This window comes from Salmo salar, chromosome ssa11, assembly GCF_905237065.1.
Source record: "Salmo salar chromosome ssa11, Ssal_v3.1, whole genome shotgun sequence".
In the NCBI taxonomy this organism is placed as follows: domain Eukaryota; kingdom Metazoa; phylum Chordata; class Actinopteri; order Salmoniformes; family Salmonidae; genus Salmo; species Salmo salar.
The window spans coordinates 81701876-81723260 of NC_059452.1; the positions used below are offsets into that span (position 1 = coordinate 81701876).

At 43.1% G+C, this 21385-nt stretch overlaps 2 protein-coding genes across 2 annotated transcripts in view; one reads left to right on the plus strand and one right to left on the minus strand.

Moving 5' to 3' along the window:
• LOC106563268 (astrotactin-2) overlaps positions 1-21385 on the minus strand; it is a 533795-nt gene that overhangs the window by 139115 nt on the left and 373295 nt on the right. The window contains exons 14-16 of the mRNA XM_014128700.2: positions 9861-9985; positions 7475-7579; positions 7112-7291 (exon numbers count right to left, since the gene is read on the minus strand). Of these exons, the coding sequence (XP_013984175.2) occupies positions 7112-7291; positions 7475-7579; positions 9861-9985 (410 nt within the window). The remainder of the gene's footprint in view (positions 1-7111; positions 7292-7474; positions 7580-9860; positions 9986-21385) is intronic.
• trim32 (tripartite motif containing 32) lies at positions 1603-6268 on the plus strand. Its single transcript, XM_014128708.2, has 2 exons — positions 1603-1942; positions 2803-6268. Exon 2 carries the CDS (start codon positions 2814-2816, stop codon positions 4839-4841), a length of 2028 nt encoding a protein of 675 aa, XP_013984183.1. The 5' UTR covers positions 1603-1942; positions 2803-2813; the 3' UTR covers positions 4842-6268.

Here is a 21385-nt window from a genome sequence, read left to right on the forward strand (position 1 = left end):
CATTTTCTTAGTGGAAATGCAAGATCAAGGGAAATTGCAATGAAATACACACATGATGAGGAGGGAAAGACACAGAGAGAGAGGGTGCATCTCAGTAGTATAAAGTGAGTAGCTACATCCCCTCGTCTAGCCTATCCTCCATCTGAATCAATCCGGGTTGTGGGTGGAAGCAATATAGTAGAAGCCATGAACTAAACACTGATTGATGCAAAAGTCCCCGAAAATATTCAAAACTAAAACAAAGTGCTGTTGACGTTTTTTTTTTCAAGGCCCATTGTGTCAGATGAATATATGTAGACAGCGACGTTTAGGTAAGCAAAGATAACTCATGCTTCCTAAATTCCACAATATCAATATGGCACAGCTGCAGCACAATTACAGCAACAGCACAAAAGGTTTCTGTTCTGTGAGTCAAAAGCCGATTGTCTTTACAAATGCCTTGATAAATCAAAAATATATTTTAAGCTTACTGAGAATGTTTAGAGAAAACATATCATAAGGTGAATGCACCAATTTGTAAGTCGCTCTGGATAAGAGTGTCTGCTAAATGACGTAAATGTAAATGTAAAACATTTTAATGCATAGCTAAAGCAAGCATATAGCCTATCCTTTTTCATTTCCATTTACCTTTTAGTTATGCATAGCTTAACATTATGATTGCGTTATGAAAATCTTCAAATTGCGAATTAACTTTTAATTTATATTAATGTGCAGGTAGTTCACTTTCTGAACTGCAATTTGTTTGTTGTTGTATTTTGTTGTATTTATTAGTATCCTCATTACCCCATTAGCAGCTACTCTTCCTGGGATCCAACAGGGTTAAAACAATTACATCACAACAAAACACAACAACCACCTACATCATAAATAAAACAATACATCATACAAGGTATTATTTCATTATTACTCTATTATTACAACCCTGTAGCTCACTACAAATACATTTTGTAATAAGACCTTTGCTGCCATCTAGGGGTCAGCTGATATACTATTTTCCATGGGTTGCAGCATCTGCACACATCTGCCCATGACTGTACATAACTGTAGGCTACTGCTAGAGATGGATACTTTTCACGGTTCAAAGGATATGTCTTCTTACTGTCCTCATTTATTTTCATCCTGTTACTACAGGATGTAAGAGCATCGTATTACATTTCATGGAAGGCATGTCTATAAATCCTGCATTGCTCTCAAATGGCCCACATAATTTCATGATAAATGATTTGAATAATTTATTATCTGGTACAGGATTTTAAGAGGTGTGCCGTTATTCAGAAAGGAGGAATCATCAAATGGTGTATAATGCAATGCCCATGAAATTAGAATAATATATTTTCTTTGCTAAAACTAGAGACAGTGTTGTATTGTACTAATAAACAGACATTCCATTTAATACTAGCTACATTATTTAATACATGATCTTATAAAACTTAATTTCCCATATATCCCTGTATAAAATAATTCCAAACTGATTGACAAAAAATAACTGCCAACCACTTTGAGACCCTGTCCCAGATGCAGATGCAAGAGCCAATGAAAATAGAGGTGGTTGGAGAATAACGCCTCGATCCCACCCACAGTATTTTGCGCCAAATGGTACGTAGCATCATCTGGATATGTGTGCAATGAAACTTCAACATTCGCTTTCTGCTACCATTTCTGTCAAGCCGTCTACACATACAGTTTGTTGCATACATTCGATAAATCCAACGTATGCACCACACATAACGCACAGCAACTGCCTCTGCAACACAATGCTGCAAGGCAAAACGCAGCGTTCCATTGGAAATTAATGTACTTCTTCTGATGTACCAAGTACTGTCGGTGGGATCGAGGCGTAAGTATTACGTAAAGTTACGCCAACACCGCAGTCTCGCTTCAGTGGCAGCAGCACACCCACTAAACGCCCCTGTACCACGACAGATCTGACATTGAAACCAAGGTAAGATTTTATGCTAGTTTAAGATGTCAACCGAATAAACCTAGACCTTTAGGATCATAGCATGTATATACTTGACTTTGAAAATCCACTCGATCATGAATTCTTACGTGACTGCCCCAAACTGGAAGTCACACCGCGATTTGGGGAGGCCTCCAACTGCAAGCTGCCTAACATAACTCGCGCTAGCATCAGCAAACAAAACATCAACATGCCACGAGATTATCAATTATTCATTGTGTGTAGTACAACTGTGCAGAGATGCGTCGTCTGCTTGCAAATAACTGGCCATGTAGTGACCGCTTGATTTGAGAAATATCCGTTATGCTAACGTTAGCTAACTTGCTAGCTAACAGCTAGCATTTAGCTAACATATTGACAGCTCAATAACACAAACGTCGCAGCATTCGTATAGCTAGGTAGCTAGCTAGTTAGTTAGCGTAGATAAGCAAGTAAGTCAGTAGTTAGTTAGCTAAATGTGGTCATGAGAAGTGGTATCACTACTTGAAAGCAGGCTAGCTTCATCTGTTGAATGATAGATTGCTGCTGCTTGTGCTACACTCCCCTTAATTATATGACCAGCTAAAGTGCACTGTATCTGTTACAGTAAGTGTACGTTTAAGTTTCCCACAGTGGAGTTTATTCTTCCAATGTTCCTGAGAGGTGACTCTGGTAACTAGAGTCTAGTAGTTTATTACTCGTGGTCAAAATGCAATGCAGCCATTTTAATGAGAAGTCATGACAAAGCATCTTTACTCTGCTTGTTATATATCAGTTGTTAGCAATGCAACCTCTTTCCAACATAAGTCATTGTCATTGATACTTTGAGTAATGAATCATTTCCATTTTTAATCCTCTCACAGGTGTGAACACGATGGCGGCAGCTTTGCCGGCTCTGGACCCGGACCTGCTACGGGAGGTCCTGGAGTGCCCCATCTGCCTGGAGACGTATAACCAGGAGCAGCTGCGGCCCAAGCTCTTGCAGTGTGGCCACACCGTGTGCAGACAGTGTCTGGAAAAGCTGCTGGCTAACACCATTAACGGCGTGCGCTGCCCTTTCTGCAGCAGGGTCTCCCGCATGAGCAGCATCTCCCAGCTGGCCGACAACCTCACTGTGCTCAAGATCCTGGACTGTGCCAGCTCCTGCACCACCGCCGGTGCCCTCATGTGCAAGTCCTGCCGCAACCGCCTACCCCGACAGTACTGCCTAGACTGCGGCACAGTGCTTTGCGACCTCTGCAAGGGTGAGGGCCACCAGCAGCAGGGCCACACCGTCCAGTCCATCCGGGTGGCCGCTGAGCAGCGCCGGAAGGACCTGGGTGGTAAGCTGGCATCCCTCCGCGAAGCCATGGACCACATCCAGAAAAAGAGGGCAGCCATTGACAGTCTGACAAAGAACATGCGGGTAAAGTACCGGGCAGTGCAGCAGGAGTACACCCGGGCTGAGCTGCGTCTGCAGGAGGAGCTGGGGCGCCAGCGGCGGGCCTTCGCTGCCTCCATGGCCGAGGTGGAGAAGCTTAATAGTCAGATCCTGGAGGAGCAGACATACCTGCTGAACCTGGCCGAGGTGCAGGTGGTGTCCCGCTGCGACTACCTGACCATGCAGGTGAAGCAGAGTGACATTGCCCTGTTGGAGGAGGACGGAGGGGTGAGGGACGAGGAGGAGCTGGACCTAAGGAGTAGCCTGGACCTGCCTACTCTGATCAAGCTCCAGGACCCTGAGCTGGTGACTACGGAGCACCCAGAGGCCCTGGACGTGGCCCAGCTCACCACCAAACCCTGCACCGTCAACACTGATGAGGATGAGGGGCTGCTGGAGTTTGGGGTTGGTGCCATGTGCAGGGCTGCAGGGGCGGTGGGGGACCTGTACAGAGACATTGATATAGTAATGCCTGTTGATGAGGTGTGTGCCTCACCGGGCAGCTTTAAATCGAAGTCCATGGATGAAGGGGGGCCCTCCTCTCCCGGTGATGCCAGGGCTGGCTCGGGGCCACAGCACTGCCAGTTTGTAAAAAAGATGGGTTGCAAGGGTAACCTGCCGGGGATGTTCAACCTGCCAGTTAGCATCTGCGTCACCTCACAGGGTGAGGTCCTTGTGGCTGACCGGGGCAACTACCGCATCCAGATCTTTAACCGCAAAGGCTTCCAGAGGGAGATCCGCCGCAACCCCAGCAGCATCGACAACTTCGTCCTGAGCTTCCTGGGCGCCGACCTGCCCAACCTCATCCCACTGTCCATCGCTATCACGCCTCAGGGCCTCATCGGGGTCACCGACAACTACGACAACTCGGTCAAGGTATACACCACCGACGGCCACTGTGTGGCCTGCCACAAGAATCAGCTGATCAAGCCCTGGGGCATTGCCGCCATGCCCTCGGGTCAATTTGTGGTGTCTGACGTGGAGGGCGGCAAGCTCTGGTGCCTGGCGGTGGATCGCAACGTGGGTGTTGTCAACTACAACCGCCTATGCTCGGCCGTGCGGCCCAAGTTTGTGACGTGCGACGCGGCAGGCACTGTCTACTTCACCCAGGGGTTGGGCCTGAACATTGAGAACCGCCACAACGAGCACCACCTAGAGGGGGGTTTCTCCATCGGCTCGGTGGGCACGGATGGCCAGCTGGGCAAACAGCTCAGCCACTTCTTCTCGGAGACTGAGGACTTCCGTTGCATCACGGGCATGTGCGTGGACGCAAACGGGGACCTTTTGGTGACAGACAGCGGCAGGAAGGAGATCCTGCAGTTCCCCAAAGAGGGTGGCTTCAACGTGCTCATCCAGGAGGGACTGACGTGCCCTGTGGGAGTGGCCGTCACACAGAAAGGACAGCTGATGGTGCTGGACTGCTGGGACCACTGTGTAAAAGTCTACACGTACCTACAGAGGAGACGCTCCTCCACCTGCTAGGGGCTAAGAAACTACAAATCTAGTGTGTGTGTATGGGGGTGTGTGTAGAGACGGTGAACTGTCGATCTGTCACTTTAAAATAAATGGCTTCATTCCAAACAACTCGTGCTCTTCCATGATCTGATCTCTGGTCAGTGCTTAGCAGTTCATATAATGAGCCCATATTCTAATCACTGATCCCTGGTCAGTCAGTGGGACTGGTTAGGAGCAGACTGGAACCAAGCCTGTGTCTATCTAACATTTGAGCTGCCTCGGTTGATTTTTTTTTAATGAATCACAGCACTAAAGACAGCAATAATGCATCAGTGTTGTCACTTTGGGGGTGGGGGAAACCGGTATGTCAATCAACGTGTGAAATTGTTATATTTTAATTGATGTACTATACAAAAGAGGAGATTTATGAGAATTTCTAAGCCTAATGACGTGGCAAGAAAATAAATTGCGCTTACAGGCCTTATCGGTTTAGAAGGAATGTCTAATCGAAAACTTCTCAAACCTAAATGTAAAGGATGGGATCATGGGCATGATCACTATAACCCAGCCATCAATAAAACGTATATCATGTAGTTCAAGTTGCTGACTGTAGTGTTGGACTCCCAGGGGGTTCCATCTTCAACCTACAAATGAGTGAAGTTACATGTAGACACAGATCTAGGATCAGCTTACCCTCCCTTGAACCATTAGTGGGGGAACTTCCTATTCTGTAACTTCCAATCACATATCCAGGGATTGCATTGTGCTATAATAAATGACATCCTTTATTAATCTGAGGCAAAGAAAACATACAGATGAGTACATAGGTGAAATTCTGGTAATTTATTGTGAAACCATGTTTTTGGAATCACCGAAGGATTTAAATTCAATATATTGTGGTAGACAGCATGCTAACCATGTCACTGCAATAGTCTCTCATTACAAAATAGTTTCTAAAATGATCACCACAGGTAGGCCTATTCCCTGCTTAACTGACATACCACACTACATATATTTTAAGCCGAACTGACAAATCACTACAGATATTCCAAATCTATTACATTATTTACAATATAAAAAGGCATAAAATGCTATAAAAATCAAGTGTCCTTGTTTCAATGTGATGAACAGCAAAACTGTTGCTCTCTAAATGTGATTTTATTCACTGGACTTAACTGGAGAGAGATTTCTTTACATGTAATTTCCTATTTCCTCTGAGTTAGTTTAAAAAAATATATATATACACACTACTGGGTCTTCTGGGATGTTCTGTTTCTGTGCATTATGTGTGTTGAGTCAACCTATGTGTCTTTCAGAAGTGTGGCCTTCGGTGGAGGCAGTGACTTTACAGTATGTGTTACTATCGCATTAGATGAGTTTCTGCGTAACTTGAGTCAATTTCATGTTTGTAATGTTGATTATCTATTGAGTGCAATAAACCCAACATTGATGAAGATCTGCATGTTGTGGTTTCAGATTTATTCTTTATTGTAGATGACACTGGCCGTTGGGGAAATGTGAAAAATGTGGGGTGACTGGTAGCCTAGCGTTTAGAGCGTTGGGCCAGTAACCGAATCATTGCTGGTTCAAATACCTGAGCTGACAAAGTGAAACATATCTGTGCCCTTGAGAAAGGCACTTAACCCTAACTTTCTTCAGGGGCGCCGTACTATTATGGCTGACCCTGAAAAACAACACATTTCACTGCACCTCTCCGGTCAACAGCCCTGTGTACTATAAGCCTACCTGTTGTAAATTCTTTGGAAGTATCTGCAGTGTAGCAAATTAATTTATTCAAAGCATGTCTCTTTGTATTGCAGTGTTTACCATGCATACTTTGAACCCATTTATTTGGTAAAACATTAAACATCCTTTTCATGCTATCCACAGCCCTCACCCAGTCAGTAACAGACCAATTCCATTGTGAAGTTCTCAGTGGTGCAGCATAGTACAGTACAAAAGCCCCTTCAGGTCTTACCTAATTTTTCTGTTGCAGGAAAAACTGAATTATGAAATGCAACTGAAGGAATTCTGAGAGGCTATTCTCTTTGCTTTGTCTCAGGGGCAATGGCCACTTATAAAATCAGGAATCATGTCTGTCATGCTATGAATCATATCTCTATCTGCAACGTCCTGAACGTTGCACCATATTGAATAAGCCCCACTTTTGCTCTTTTGTCTGGGATTTAATTAACCAATTAAGACTATTGATAGTCCGCTCACCTGGATCCCTGGGTCTAAATTGATCACTGACAGGACACCTGCATTCCATGCAGCTTCCCCCTCTCCCTGCTCACCTTTCTGGTACTGCAGCCAGAGCTGCTGCTGGGCCTTCTTGCTGGGGAAGTAGATGGTGCAGCTGAGCTCGGAGCCGTACAGGGCCTCAGACACGTAATGGCTGCCGTACTGCTGGATGAAGGACAGCAGCTCCTCTCTGGTGCTCTCTGCAGTCAGCGTCTTCAGAACCTTGGAGAAACCTGGGAACCGTGGAGGGGAAATAATTTGGAACAAATTGAATGGTAGTTATAGCTGAAGCAAAAAAAAGTTGTTTTGTAAATGCTGTATGATTTACTGTATGTGTTTTCCGTGCAGTATGATAGTTTAGTAGTGGTAAGCTTGTAAAATAGTGAAATATATGACAGTAAATTGACACTTAATACCTGTAGACAAGGTGATGGCGCTGAGCTTGACTTTGTACAGGTTGCTCCTCACTCTCCACTGCTGAACCATGGGATAGCCCATAGCCTCATTAAACTGGGCATCGCCTGCAATGGACATAGACACATATATATAGTCATGAATTACTTCCACAATTTTAGTAGGCCCAAATTTGTTCATGCATTGAAAGCTATGGATAATTTGTGTCAGAGTTTTAGTTACACAGGCACATTTGTAACTGTCCGAAGTGCATTAGCTAGCTTTGTTTCTCTTTCACACAAACACTGTCTGTGTACAGTGTGTATCCTGTTGTTTCCAACAACACTATTTGTCTCGGCACGAAAGTTCCCACCCCGTGCGTAATCAATGGCAGACGGCCGCAATAGCTCCAATTCGATTTCCAGCATTAAGGCGTGAGCAATCTCACCTCCGTAATTGCATTACCAAACTATCATATGAGTCTGGGTCAGCACAGGGCCATTAGAACACAGGAGTGAAGAGAACAACAACATAATTCCCACTTAAACCTAAATAATTCATTTATTCCCAGTTGTGTTCGGAGAAGAGTAGCAGACCCTTCTGGAAACTAGTCACAGGTCAACAAGAAGCAAAGTGCTGCAGCCAATTCAGCTAATGGACAGAGGTAGTAGTCCTGAGGTGCGGTTTCAAGCCAACTGACAGAGTAGTCACGGCCCCCAAAGGGGTCGTGGGAGGGGAACACGTGGGGTGAAGAAGGTGCACGTGTCAGCTTTTAGAGGGCCTGGAGAGGTGTGTGTACGTGTGTGCCTACTGCAGAGGCATGGGGATGTCAGGAGCAATATCACAGTACAGTGCACGGGGATGAACAGTATCATTCTAGCTGACCTCACACTTGGAGTCCCACTCTTATGGGTTTATAAAGCAGAGAATGCTGCAGTATTTCTAGGTATTGAGCTTACAGGAAATGTTGCAATAATTGGAAAATAAATCCTTGACAAACAAATGTAGAAACGTATACACTAACGTTCAAAAGTTTGGGGTCACTTAGAAATGTCCATGTTTTTGAAAGAAAAGCACATTTATTGTCCATTTAAATAACATCAAATTGATTAAAAATACAGTGTAGACATTGTTAATGTTGTAAATGACGATTGTAGCTGGAAAAGGCTGATTTGTAATGGAATATCTACATAGGCGTACAGAGGCCCATTATCAGCAACCATCACTCCTGTGCTCCAATGGCACATTGTGCTAGCTAATCCAAGTTTCTAATTTTAAAAGGCTAATTGATCATTAGAAAACCCTTTTGCAATTATGTTAGCACAACTGAAAACTGTTTAAAGAAGCAATGAAACTGGCCTTCTTTAGACTAGTTGAGTATCTGGAGCATCAGCATTTGTGGGTTCGATTACAGGCTCAAAATGTCCAGAAACAAGGAACTTTCTTCTGAAACTCATCAGTCTATTCTTGTTCTGAGAAATGAAGGCTATTCCATGCGAGAAATTGCCAAGAAACTGAAGATCTCGTACAACGCTGTGTACTACTCCCTTCACAGAACAGCGGAAACTGTCTCTAACCAGAATAGAAAGAGGAGTGAGAGGCCCCGGTGCACAACTGAGCAAGAGGACAAGTACATTAGAGATGTCTAGTTTGAAAAACAGACGCCTCACAAGTCCTCAACTGGCAGCTTCATTAAATAGTACCCGCAAAACACCAGTCTCAACGTCAGCAGTGAAGAGGCGACTCCGGGATGCTGGCCTTCTAGGCAGAGTTCCTCTGTCCAGTGTCTGTGTTCTTTTGCCCATCTTTTGTTTTTATTGGCCAGTCTGAAATTTGGCTTTTTCTTTGCAACTCTGCCTAGAATTTCTCGCATGGAATAGCCTTAATTTTTCAGAACAAGAATAGACTGACGAGTTTCAGAAGAAAGTTCTTTGTTTCTGGCCATTTTGAGCCTGTAATCGAACCCACAAATGCTGATGCTCCAGATACTCAACTAGTCTAAAGAAGGCCAGTTTCATTGCTTCTTTAATCAGGACAAAAATGTCAGCTGTGCTAACATAATTGCCAAAGGGTTTTCTAATGATCAATTTGCCTTTTAAAATCATAAACTTGGATTAGCTAACACAACGTGCCATTGGAACAAACGAGTGATGGTTGCTGATAACGTGCCTCTGTACGCCTATGTAGATATTCCATTAAAAGTCAGTCGTTTCCAGCTACAATAGTCATTTATAACATTAACAATGTCTACACTATTTCTGATCAATTTGATGTTATTTAAATGGACAAAAAAATGTGCTTTTCTTTCAAAAGTTTGGGGTCACTTAGAAATGTCCTTGTTTTTGAACGGCAGTGTATGTTCCGTATACACTTGTATAAGTGTCCAAAGAATGAGGCACACACACAAACCTGTGAGGAGTTGTAGATTTGACAGTGGCTCAGACAGCACTCCTCTACACTGCTCCTCCACAGGCAACGGGATGACCATCAGTCCATCTGCTAGCTGGGGGAAGTCCTTGATGAAGTTGTTGTCCCTGAGAGAGAAAGAGAGAAAGAAAAGCACACACACAAAACAGTCAGCCCTGTCAGACAACATTGGGTTTTCATCTCCATCAGAGTTTGTAGTAAGATAGTGTGGCTTCATTCCACTGTGTTTCAGGTGCTCCAACAGAGAAACAGGTGGTGCTACCTGATAGTGTTAGACACAGTGCAAGACCACTGACTAGAGATGCACAGCTACCGGTAATTTACCAACATTACCGGAATTTTCAGTAATTTTGGTAATGAACAGGTAATCTATGTTAATTTTGGTAATTTAGACTTGAATAACTTTTTTAAAAAATTATTCATATATAGAATGCATTTTTCTATCTGTATCCAGGAGATATCCAGGAGTTCTAGTGAATAGACCATGTGGGTGAAGAGAGAATTGGCTAATTAATGATAAAATCATCTAATCAATAATGCTATTATTTTCAATTAACTCTGGAACTCTTCCAACTACTGACTTTTTTTCACAACTGCCACCAGTTTGGCGCCAAAACATTTACAACAAAGACATATTGACATAATAAAATATATATATATTATGCTTAAACCTTCATATTAAACGCCAATGGTATTCACTAAGTTGATGGCTTATACTTAGGATAATGTTTTACAGCTTTGTCATTCATTTTTTTTATTGTATTTGATTATTTTATATACACTGCTCAAAAAAATAAAGGGAACACTTAAACAACACAATGTAACTCCAAGTCAATCACACTTCTGTGAAATCAAACTGTCCACTTAGGAAGCAACACTGATTGACAATACATTTCACATGCTGTTGTGCAAATGGAATAGACAACAGGTGGAAATTATAGGCAATTAGCAAAACATCCCCAATAAAGGAGTGGTTCTGCAGGTGGGGACCACAGACCACTTCTCAGTTCCTATGCTTCCTGGCTGATGTTTTGGTCACTTTTGAATGCTGGCGGTGCTTTCACTCTAGTGGTAGCATGAGATGGAGTCTACAACCCACACAAGTGGCTCAGGTAGTGCAGCTCATCCAGGATGGCACATCAATGCGAGCTGTGGCAAGAAGGTTTGCTGTGTCTGTCAGCGTAGTGTCCAGAGCATGGAGGCGCTACCAGGAGACAGGCCAGTACATCGGGAGACGTGGAGGAGGCCGTAGGAGGGCAACAACCCAGCAGCAGGACCGCTACCTCCGCCTTTGTGCAAGGAGGAGCAGGAGAAGCACTGCCAGAGCCCTGCAAAATGATCTCCAGCAGGCCACAAATGTGCATGTGTCTGCTCAAACGGTCAGAAACAGACTCCATGAGGGTGGTATGAGGGCCCGACGTCCACAGGTGGGGGTTGTGCTTACAGCCCAACACCGTGCAGGACGTTTGGCATTTGCCAGAGAACACCAAGATTGGCAAATTCGCCACTGGCGCCCTGTGCTCTTCACAGATGAAAGCAGGTTCACACTGAGTACATGTGACAGACGTGACAGAGTCTGGAGACGCCATGGAGAACGTTCTGCTGCCTGCAACATCCTCCAGCATGACCGGTTTGGCGGTGGGTCAGTCATGGTGTGGGGTAGCATTTCTTTGGGGGCCCGCACAGCCCTCCATGTGCTCGCCAGAGGTAGCCTGACTGCCATTAGGTACCGAGATGAGATCCTCAGACCCCTTGTGAGACCATATGCTGGTGCGGTTGGCCCTGGGTTCCTCCTAATGCAAGACAATGCTAGACCTCATGTGGCTGGAGTGTGTCAGCAGTTCCTGCAAGAGGAAGGCATTGATGCTATGGACCGCCCGTTCCCCAGACCTGAATCCAATTGAGCACATCTGGGACATCATGTCTCGCTCCATCCACCAACGCCACGTTGCACCACAGACTGTCCAGGAGTTGGCGGATGCTTTAGTCCAGGTCTGGGAGGAGATCCCTCAGGAGACCATCTGCCACCTCATCAGGAGCATGCCCAGGCGTTGTAGGGAGGTCATACAGGCACGTGGAGGCCACACACACACTACTGAGCCTCATTTTGACTTGTTTTAAGGACATTACATCAAAGTTGGATCAGCCTGTAGTGTGGTTTTCCACTTTCATTTTGAGTGTGACTCCAAATCCAGACCTCCATGGGTTGATAAATTGGATTTCCATTGATTATTTTTGTGTGATTTTGTTGTCAGCACATTCAACTATGTAAAGAAAAAAGTATTTAATAAGATTATTTCTTTCATTCAGATCTAGGATGTGTTGTTTAAGTGTTCCCTTTATTTTTTTGAGCGGTATATTTTACATGCGATAAGGCCACACAGAGGGCCAGAGATAATTACAGACACATGTGATCATCTGAAGTACCCCAAAAAGGCCACTAGATGTCATCTAATAAAATTCCCCCAAAAACTTGAAAGCTACCAAAATGATGGTAGTTTACTGGTAAACGTAGAACGTTTCCAGTAATATACCCTCCCTTTGCAACCCTACTACTGACTCTGCATCAAACAACACCTTCATATTCTCTCATTACAATGACAATGACTGGTTTATCAGACAGCAACAGGATGTTCCTTTGCACCAAGGGGCTGCTGGAAGGATTACAGAGGCTATAAAGAAATGGGATGTTCTGTCAGGTTGAGTTGAAACTACTAGATACAGTTGAAGAGTGATATGTAATGGCTTGGGACCGTTACCACAACTCGCTGGTTGGATCAAGTATCTCAACAGCATAGTAAGGAGATATATTGTAGTGTGATAGTTTAGAGGTCTAACTGGGGAGAAAGAGACCAGTGTCTGGTTGCAGTAGTATGGGGGAATTGACTGACTGTGTGGAGAATGTGAGAGAGTGTGCCGGTTGGCTGCCCTTTAAAAGACTGGTAACAGGACAGGGACCTGCAGGGAGAGATAAGCTCTGCCCTGGAATCCTCTGTACTTCTGTCTCTCTCAGCTGGAGAAGGAATGAGAGGGAAGGGGGCAGGGAAAGGGATATGGATGGAGGGAGATGTCGAGAAATCAGATGGAAAGCGAGAGAAGTAAAGAAAGGAGGGAGAAAGGGAGGAAGAGGCAAGTCCAATGCCACAATCCAGTCTACTCCTCTAACCTAGAAAATGGTGTTTCTACTTCATACTTCTACATTCCCAGCTTTCATACTTCTCAATTGAATTGACCCTTTCTTTAAATCAGGGGTGTAGGCATTGGTGGGCCTGAGTGGACACAGAGCCATCCACTGGGAAGCCAGGCCCACCCAATCAGAGCATAAACAAGCTTTTTTCTGGCTACGCCCCTTCTTTAAATCTGACCTTCCAGTTTCAGACTGAAAAACATAAGTGAGTGTGATGCAGTTCATGTTATACACATGGTAATACATGCTATTGTGCTGAACATTATTGGGTTATGGAGGACAGCAGACACACAGACAGACATATAGACATAGACCCATAATACTCTTTCATGGTGACTGAAACATGTCTCAGAGAAAAGAGAGGTCAAATTCTCTTTTACATTCATTTTACATCTCTGTACTGTTTGTGCTAGACATTTACATTTCCCACCACCCACCAAAGCCTGCATCTTCCTGTGAAAACACAGAAGATAACCTCTTTGAGCGGACAAGGATAGCGTGCAGCAATTGCTCTCTGCTGTCTCAGCATGCTCCCTGGTGACTCTCCCTCTATCTTTTCGTCTGAGCTCTGAGCTGTTCCTTTTCTCGCTCTATCTGATTCTCACTTTCATGTGTTCTGTCTGGAGTTCTGTCTACTTCTGTCTACTCTCCACCTTCCCTTCTCATTGTCTTTCAGGAGAGCTTTCCCCCTAACCGCAGAGGCTGTTAGAGGCAATCACAGCCTCCTTTTACCCCGGGACTGGAGAGGAAACTCAAGGGCAGAGAGAGGTGCCGTAAGAAAAAGATCCCCCTGCTGTGCTCACAGAAACCATATCGATTACCAAATTAAGTCAGAGAGAGTTGGGAGCTCGGTGCGGAACGAGAACCTGGAGGGACATGTCCCCTCCAATATGAAGCTTTATGGATTTTTCACACCCAAACAAGACTGTGTCCTTGTCACCCACCTGGGCGCCTTATTCATTCCTTTATTTACTTTGCAGTGTGTTTTGGCCAGGAGAGCAACAGTGGAGCGAGAGGTCTTTTTGCTGCTCATTATTGGAGAAAAGTGTTATTGTTTTGTATCATTACACTGCTGGAGAAGTGGAAAATTGGGTTAAGAATGAGAATGAGATTGGAAGTGGCACTCGTAGATTCTAGATGCGCCGTTCTCTCTAAAGAAAAGTGGATACAGTGGAGTGGTGATCACTATAGTGTGATTAGACTCTCGCTTGCTGTCGTCAGCTCTGAAACATGACGGAGGAGATGCCAACATGGATGAAACACAATGGTGGATTAAGGAGAAGAATTAACCCAGCTTTCAAAACACTTCCAGTTGGCTATTTATAACATGTATCTGCTCTATCTTTCCCTTTCCCTATCCGTTCAATAAGTCATTTTAGCAATATTGTTGGTGAAAAGCTGTTTCCAAGCTGAAATGCAGGAGCAACAATTACTCATTACAATATTAGCTTTAAAACCAGAATGTCTGTAAGTAGCAGACAATAAAAAATATACATAACAAAGCAGACAACAGGATGGAGTGAGGGATGATGAGTTATTGATGAACCATTACACACACACACACACACACACACACACACACACACACACCTGTGAGGTTTATAGTGTAGTCTGTATGCGTTCCACTGTTGTGAGCATGGTATGTTACCATCCTGTATGTTTCATTCAGTACCCCTGTGTGTTCATTAGGAGGACTGAGACTAAGCTGTCCTGCCAAGCTTTATCCTTGTGCTGCCTACATGCCTCCAAATGGGCTAAACTCTCCCCATTTAAATAAGGGCCTCCATGTTGAGTTGAGCACAAGTTGCTGTTGCAATGAGACAGACAATAGGTCCAGTGTTTATAAATAATCAGGCCCACGCGTCGATGTGGAAATATGAACAACTTTCTCCATTGCTCTCTTGATTTGCTGCAACTCTTTCTCTCTGAATTACTTCCTTTCTATCTAGCACATTCACGCACGCACGCACACACACACAAATGCACTTAAGATTCCTGACTATAATAGCTTATTTGAAGCTGTACTATTTGTGCTAGACATTTCCCACCACCCACCAAAGCCTTCCTCTTCCTACTAAACACAGAAGATAACCACTTTGAGTGGATGAGGGTAGTGTGCAGCGATTGTTCTCTGCTGTCTCAGCACGCTCCCTGGTGACTCCCTCTATCTCGCTGTCTGAGCTCTGAGCTGTTCCTTCTCTCTCTCTCTCTCTCCTCCCACATTCCACCTTTACTGGGCCTGTTGGTAATAGGCACACAGGCTCCTTGGGGCTCTGAGTAACCATACCAACTCCAGCATTCTGTACCATACTAGAGCTAGTCTGTGTGTGTGTGTCCATATTGATTTTATATCTAGGGAGGGGGAATTAATACGAGCACAATGTACACAACCGGTCAAAAGTTTTAGAACACCTACTCATTCAAGGATTTTTCTTTATTTTTACTATTTTCTACAGTGTAGAATAATAGTAAGGACATCAACAATATGAAATAACACATAAGGAATCATGTATTAACAAAAAAAGTGTTAAACAAATCAAAATATTATTTATATTTGAGATTCTTCAAAGTAGCCACACTTTCCCTTGATGACAGCTTTGCACACTCTTGGCATTCTCTCAACCAGCTTTATGAGGTAGTCACCTGGAATGCATTTCAATTAACAGGTGTGCCTTCTTAAAAGTTCATTTGTAGAATTTCTTTCCTTAATGTCTTTGAGCCAATCAGTTGTGTTGGGACAAGGTAGGGGTGGTATAAAGATGATAGCCCTATTTGGTAAAAGTCCAAGTCCATATTATGGCAAGAACAGCTCAAATAAGCAAAGAGAAATGACAGTCCATCATTACTTTAAGACATGAAGGTCAGTCGATATGGAAAATGTCAAGAGCTTTGAAAGTTTCTTCAAGTGCAGTTGCAAAAACTATCAAGCGCAATGATGAAACTGGCTCTCATGAGGACCGCCACAGGAATGGAAGACCCAGAGTTACCTCTGCTGCAGAGGATAAGTTCATTAGAGTTACCACCCTCAGAAATTGCAGCCCAAATAAATGCTTCACAGAGTTCAAGTAACAGACACATCTCAACAACTGTTCAGAGACTGTGTGAATCAGGCCTTCATGGTCAAATTGCTGTAAATAAACCACTACTAAAGGACACCAATACTTAGAAGAGACTTGCTTGGGCCAAGAAACATGAGTAATGGACATTAGACCAGTGGAAATTTGTCCTTTGGTCTTGAGTCCAAATTTGAGATTTTTTCCAACCGCTGTGTCTTTGTGAGACGCAGAGTAGGTGAACGGATGATCTCTGCATCCGTATTTCCCACCGTAAAGCATGGAGGAGGAGGTGTTATGGTGTGGGGATGCTTTGCTGGTGACACTGTCTGCGATTTATTTAGAATTCACACTTAACCATCATGGCTACAACAGCATTAGGGTTAGACATCCTCCTCCCTCATGTGGTACCCTTCCTGCAGGCTCATCCTGACATGACCCTCCAGCATGACTATGCCACCAGCCATACTACTCGTTCTGTGTGTGATTTCCCGCAAGACAGGAATGTCAGTGTTCTGCCATGGCCAGCGAAGAGCTCGGATATCAATCCCATTGAGCACGTCTGGGCCCTTTTGGATCGGAGGGTGAGGGCTAGGGCCATTCCCCCCAGGAATGTCCGGGAACTTGCAGGTGCCTTGGTGGAAGAGTGGGGTAACATCTCACAGCAAGAACTGGCAAATATGGTGCAGTCCATGGGGAGATGCACTGCAGTACTTAATGCAGCTGGTGGCCACACCAGATACTGACTGTTACTTTTGACCCCCCCTTTGTTCAGGGACACATTATTCAATTTTTGTTAGTCACATGTCTGTGAAACTTGTTCAGTTTATGTCTCAGTTGTTGAATCTTGTTATGTTCATACAAATATTTACACATGTTAAGTTTACTGAAAATAAACGCATCTGACAGAGCGAGAACGTTTCTTTTTTTGCCTAGTTTATTACATCTTCATCCCATAAGTATTCAAGGTAGTGCAATGTTACAGCTTTCTTATATAGCCAGTAGCCTCCCAAACTAGGCCTATCTGAAATATGAAAATTATCAATAGAATTGCCAGGAAGTCTATTGTTCTGGCAAAGATGCGTCCGCAGCAGACTGCTTAACTGTATTTCATATTGAAAATATAAACATTGTATTTTTGTCAGGCAAAACCAGAGAATATGAAACAAGTGTTTTCTGTTCACTAATCTGGATATGCGCTCCCACCTTTGCACGCAAATGCTTATGACTGGTCTTTGGTCAACAGTCAAGATGCCCAACATTTTGGTTCTGAAGCACAAATTAGATGTTATTGAGACATGAATTTTGTGCAATACCGTGGGCGTATGTTTAGTAACCAGATCAAATAGGCAAAGATGTAAATATAAAATCCAAATGGAATATGTAGCCTATGAAAAATATGTTTTTTTTCACCTTCAGTTTCACACTCGCAACCCCCCAAAACCTCCTCACAACCCCCTGGGGGTTAGGGCCCCCAGTTCGAGAACCTCTGTGCTATATCTTCAAACTCCATTACTACACAGTCATTCCCCTCATAAGATGTCCTCCCACGCATTGGTGAAATGATCCATTGCCAAATTATGTTGGTCCCGCATCCTAATACCCACCCTTATTAGATTATATTGGCAAAGGCGAAGGATGATGTGCTCTCATGGGTATATAATCATAGAGTCCAAAACCAACTCTTTATACACTCCTTTAATACATAATTAATGAGAAGAAAAAGGGATAGGGGAGGGAGGGTGGATTCAATGTGGTGCAATGTGTGTCTCGGCCACTAGAGGCTACTCTTTCTCTGTATGGTGTCCACAGTAAGGCCCTAATAGGTTTCAACAATTGGGCCAATAATACAGTTTCAACGTTTGGGCAACCTGAGATCACATCCAGACAGAAATAAATATTGTCATTGTTATATTATTATTATTTTTTTTTGTCGCTCTCTTTCTCTTTCCTTTTCTATTTCTGTCTTTCTCTAACTAACACACATCACCCATACATGTATAATCTTTAATGATTTCTGTTGAATTCAGAGGAAATGTAATTATTACAAAATATAGAATATTTGATTCCCTCCATTTCGTGGTAATAAAACATTAGAACAAACGACACAAAACACTAAAAAGATAATTTAATCCTATTCCTTTTTTAGATTTTTTCATCACTTCTCAATTCAGCCATTTCACTGTTTTAAGCCATGTCCACTTGCCCCTTTTTGCATCCGGGAAACGCTTCATGACAGCCTCTGTGGAGGGAAAGCAACAACTAGAAGATAAAAAGCACAAAAAACAGTAAGGGGTTGGGTTTGGGCTCATAAAATTTTAATTAAAAAAAATCCATATAAATACGTAAAAAACTTAGCAGATTAAATGTAATAACAAATCCTTGGCCATTAATGCCCTATTTGCAATGATTGATCTGTAAATTCAATTAAGGGATAGTTAACTTTTTTACACCTTTAGTCAGATGGTTCCTTACCCTGAAAGTAAGGCCAGGAAAAACTGTAATCCATGATTTAGAGTTGTTTACATAGCCACTATTAACTTCAGGGGATTTTGGCCACAAACATTGAACTTTGACTAATTGCACCAATCACCACCCACAGTTTTTTTGTTAGCCATCTAACTATAAGGTCTAAAAAAAGTGAACTACGCCTTTAACATGCAGTGTTTGGTTTTCGCCAGGCATAATGGGACCCACGTCATCCAAAAAGTTATACTTTTGAATCACCTGTCCATTGAATATTCTTCCAAGAGTCTTGATGATCATCCAGGTGCTTTTTGGCAAACATGAGTCAACTTTTTGGACGACATGGGTCCTATTATGCCTGGCGAAAACCAAACACTGCATTCCACAGTAAGAACCTCATACCAACGGTCAAGCATGGTGGTGGTATGTGATGGTTTGGGGATGTTTTGCTGCCTCAGGACCTGGACGACTTGCTTTAACAGAAGGAACCATGAATTCTGCTCTGTATCAGAGAATTCTACAGGAGAATGTCAGGCCATCCGTCTGTAAACTGAAGCAAGACAATGATTCAAAACACAAAATCAAACCTACATGAAAATGGCTAAAAAGCAAAACATTTGAGGTTTTGGAATGGCCTAGTCAAAGTCCAGACCTAATCCCAATTGAGATGTTGTGGCAGGACTTGAAATGAGCAGTTCTTGCTTGAAAACCCACAAATGTCGCTGAGTTCTGCATGCAAGAGTGAGCCAAAATTAATCCACAGCGATGTGAGAAGACTGATCAACATCTACAGGAAGCATTTGGTTGCAGTCATAGCCGCTAAAGTTGGCACAATCAGTTATTGACTGTAATTACTTTTTCACACAGTGGAATTGGAAGTGCATAACTTTGTTAATAAAATAAGTATATACAGTTGAAGTCAGAAGTTTATATCCACTTTAGCCAAATCCATAAAAAAATCAGTTTTTCACAATTCCTGACATTTAATCCGAGTAAAAACTCCCTGTTTTAGGTCAGTTAGGATCACCACTTTATTTTAAGAATGTGAAATGTCAGAATAATAGTAGAGAGAATGATTTATTTCAGCTTTTATTTCTTTCATCACATTCCCAGTGGGTCAGAAGTTTACATACACTCAATTAGTATTTGGTAGCATTGCCTTTAAATTGTTGAACTTGGGTCTAACGTTTCCCACAACAAGTTGGGTGAATTTTGGCCCATTCCTCCTGACAGCTGGTGTAACTGAGTCAGGTTTGTGGCCCTCTTTGCTCGCACACGCCTTTTCAGTTCTGCCAAAACATTTTCTATGGGCTTTGTGATGGCCACTCCAATACCTTGACTTTGTTGTCCTTAAGCCACAACATTGGAATTATGCTTGGGGTCATTGTCCATTTGGAAGACCCATTTGCGACCAAGCTTTAACTTCCTGACTGATGTCTTGAGAAATTGCTTCAATATATCCACATCATTTTCCATCCTCATGATGCCATCTATTTTGTGAAGAGCACCAGTCCCTCCTGCAGCAAAGCACCCCCACAACATGATGCTGCCACCCCCATGCTTCACGGTTGGGATAGTGTTCTCAGGCTTGCAAGACTCTCCCTTTTTCCTCCAAACATAACGATGGTCATTATGGCCAAACAGTTCTATTTTTGTTTCATCAGGCCAGAGGACATTTTCCAAAAAGTACAATCTTTGTCCCCATGTGCAGTTGCAAACCGTAGTCTGTCTTTTTTATGGCGGTTTTGGAGCAGTGGCTTCTTCCTTGCTGAGCGGCCTTTCAGGTTATGTCGCTATAGGACTCGTTTTACTGTGGATATAGATACTTTTGTACCTGTTTCCTCCAGCATCTTCACATGGTCCTTTGCTCTTGTTCTGGGATTGATCTGCACTTTTCACACCAATGTACGTTCATCTCTAGGAGACAGAATACATCACCTTCCTGAGCTGTATGACGGCTGCATGGCCCCATGGTGTTTATACTTGAGTACTATTGTTTGTACAGATGAACGTGGTACCTTCAGGCATTTGGAAATTGCTCCCAAGGATGAACCAGACTTGTGGTTCACCCTTGGGAGACTTCTGAAGTCTTGGCTGATTTCTTTTGATTTTCCCATGATGTCAAGCAAAGAGGCACTGAGTTTGAATTGTAGGCCTTGAAATACATCCACAGGTACACCTCCATTGACTCAAATGATGTCGATTAGCCTATCAGAAGCTTCTAAAGCCATGACATCATTTTCTAGAATTGTAAAAGCTGTTTTAAAGGCACAGTCAACTTAATGTATGTAAACTTCTGACCCACTGAAATTGTGATACAGTGAATTTATAAGTGAAATAATCTGTCTGTAAACAATTGGTGGGAAAAGTACTTGTGTCATGCACAAAGTAGATGTCCTAACTGACTTGCCAAAACTACAGTTTGTTAACAAGAAATTTGTGGAGTGGTTGAAAAACGAGTTTTAATGACTCCAACCTAAGTGTATGTCAACGCAACATGCAAATATTTCAAATATTTTACTGAGTTACAGTTAATATCAGGAAATCAGTCAATTTAAATCAATTAATTAGGTCATAATAGATTTCTCATGACTGGGAAACAGATATGCATTTGTTGGTCACAGATACCTTAAAAAAAAAGGTAGTGGTGGATCAACAAAAACAGTCAATATCTGGTTTGACCACCATTTGTCTCATGCAGCACGACACGTCTCCTTCACATAGAGTTGATCAGGATGTTGATTGTGGCCTGTGGGATGTTGTTCCACTCATCTTCAATGGCTGTGCAAAGTTGCTGGATA

Coding starts and splice junctions, on each gene's coding strand:
- trim32 (XM_014128708.2), top strand. CDS start 2,814: ATGGCGGCAGCTTTGCCGGCTCTGGACCCGGACCTGCTACGGGAGGTC.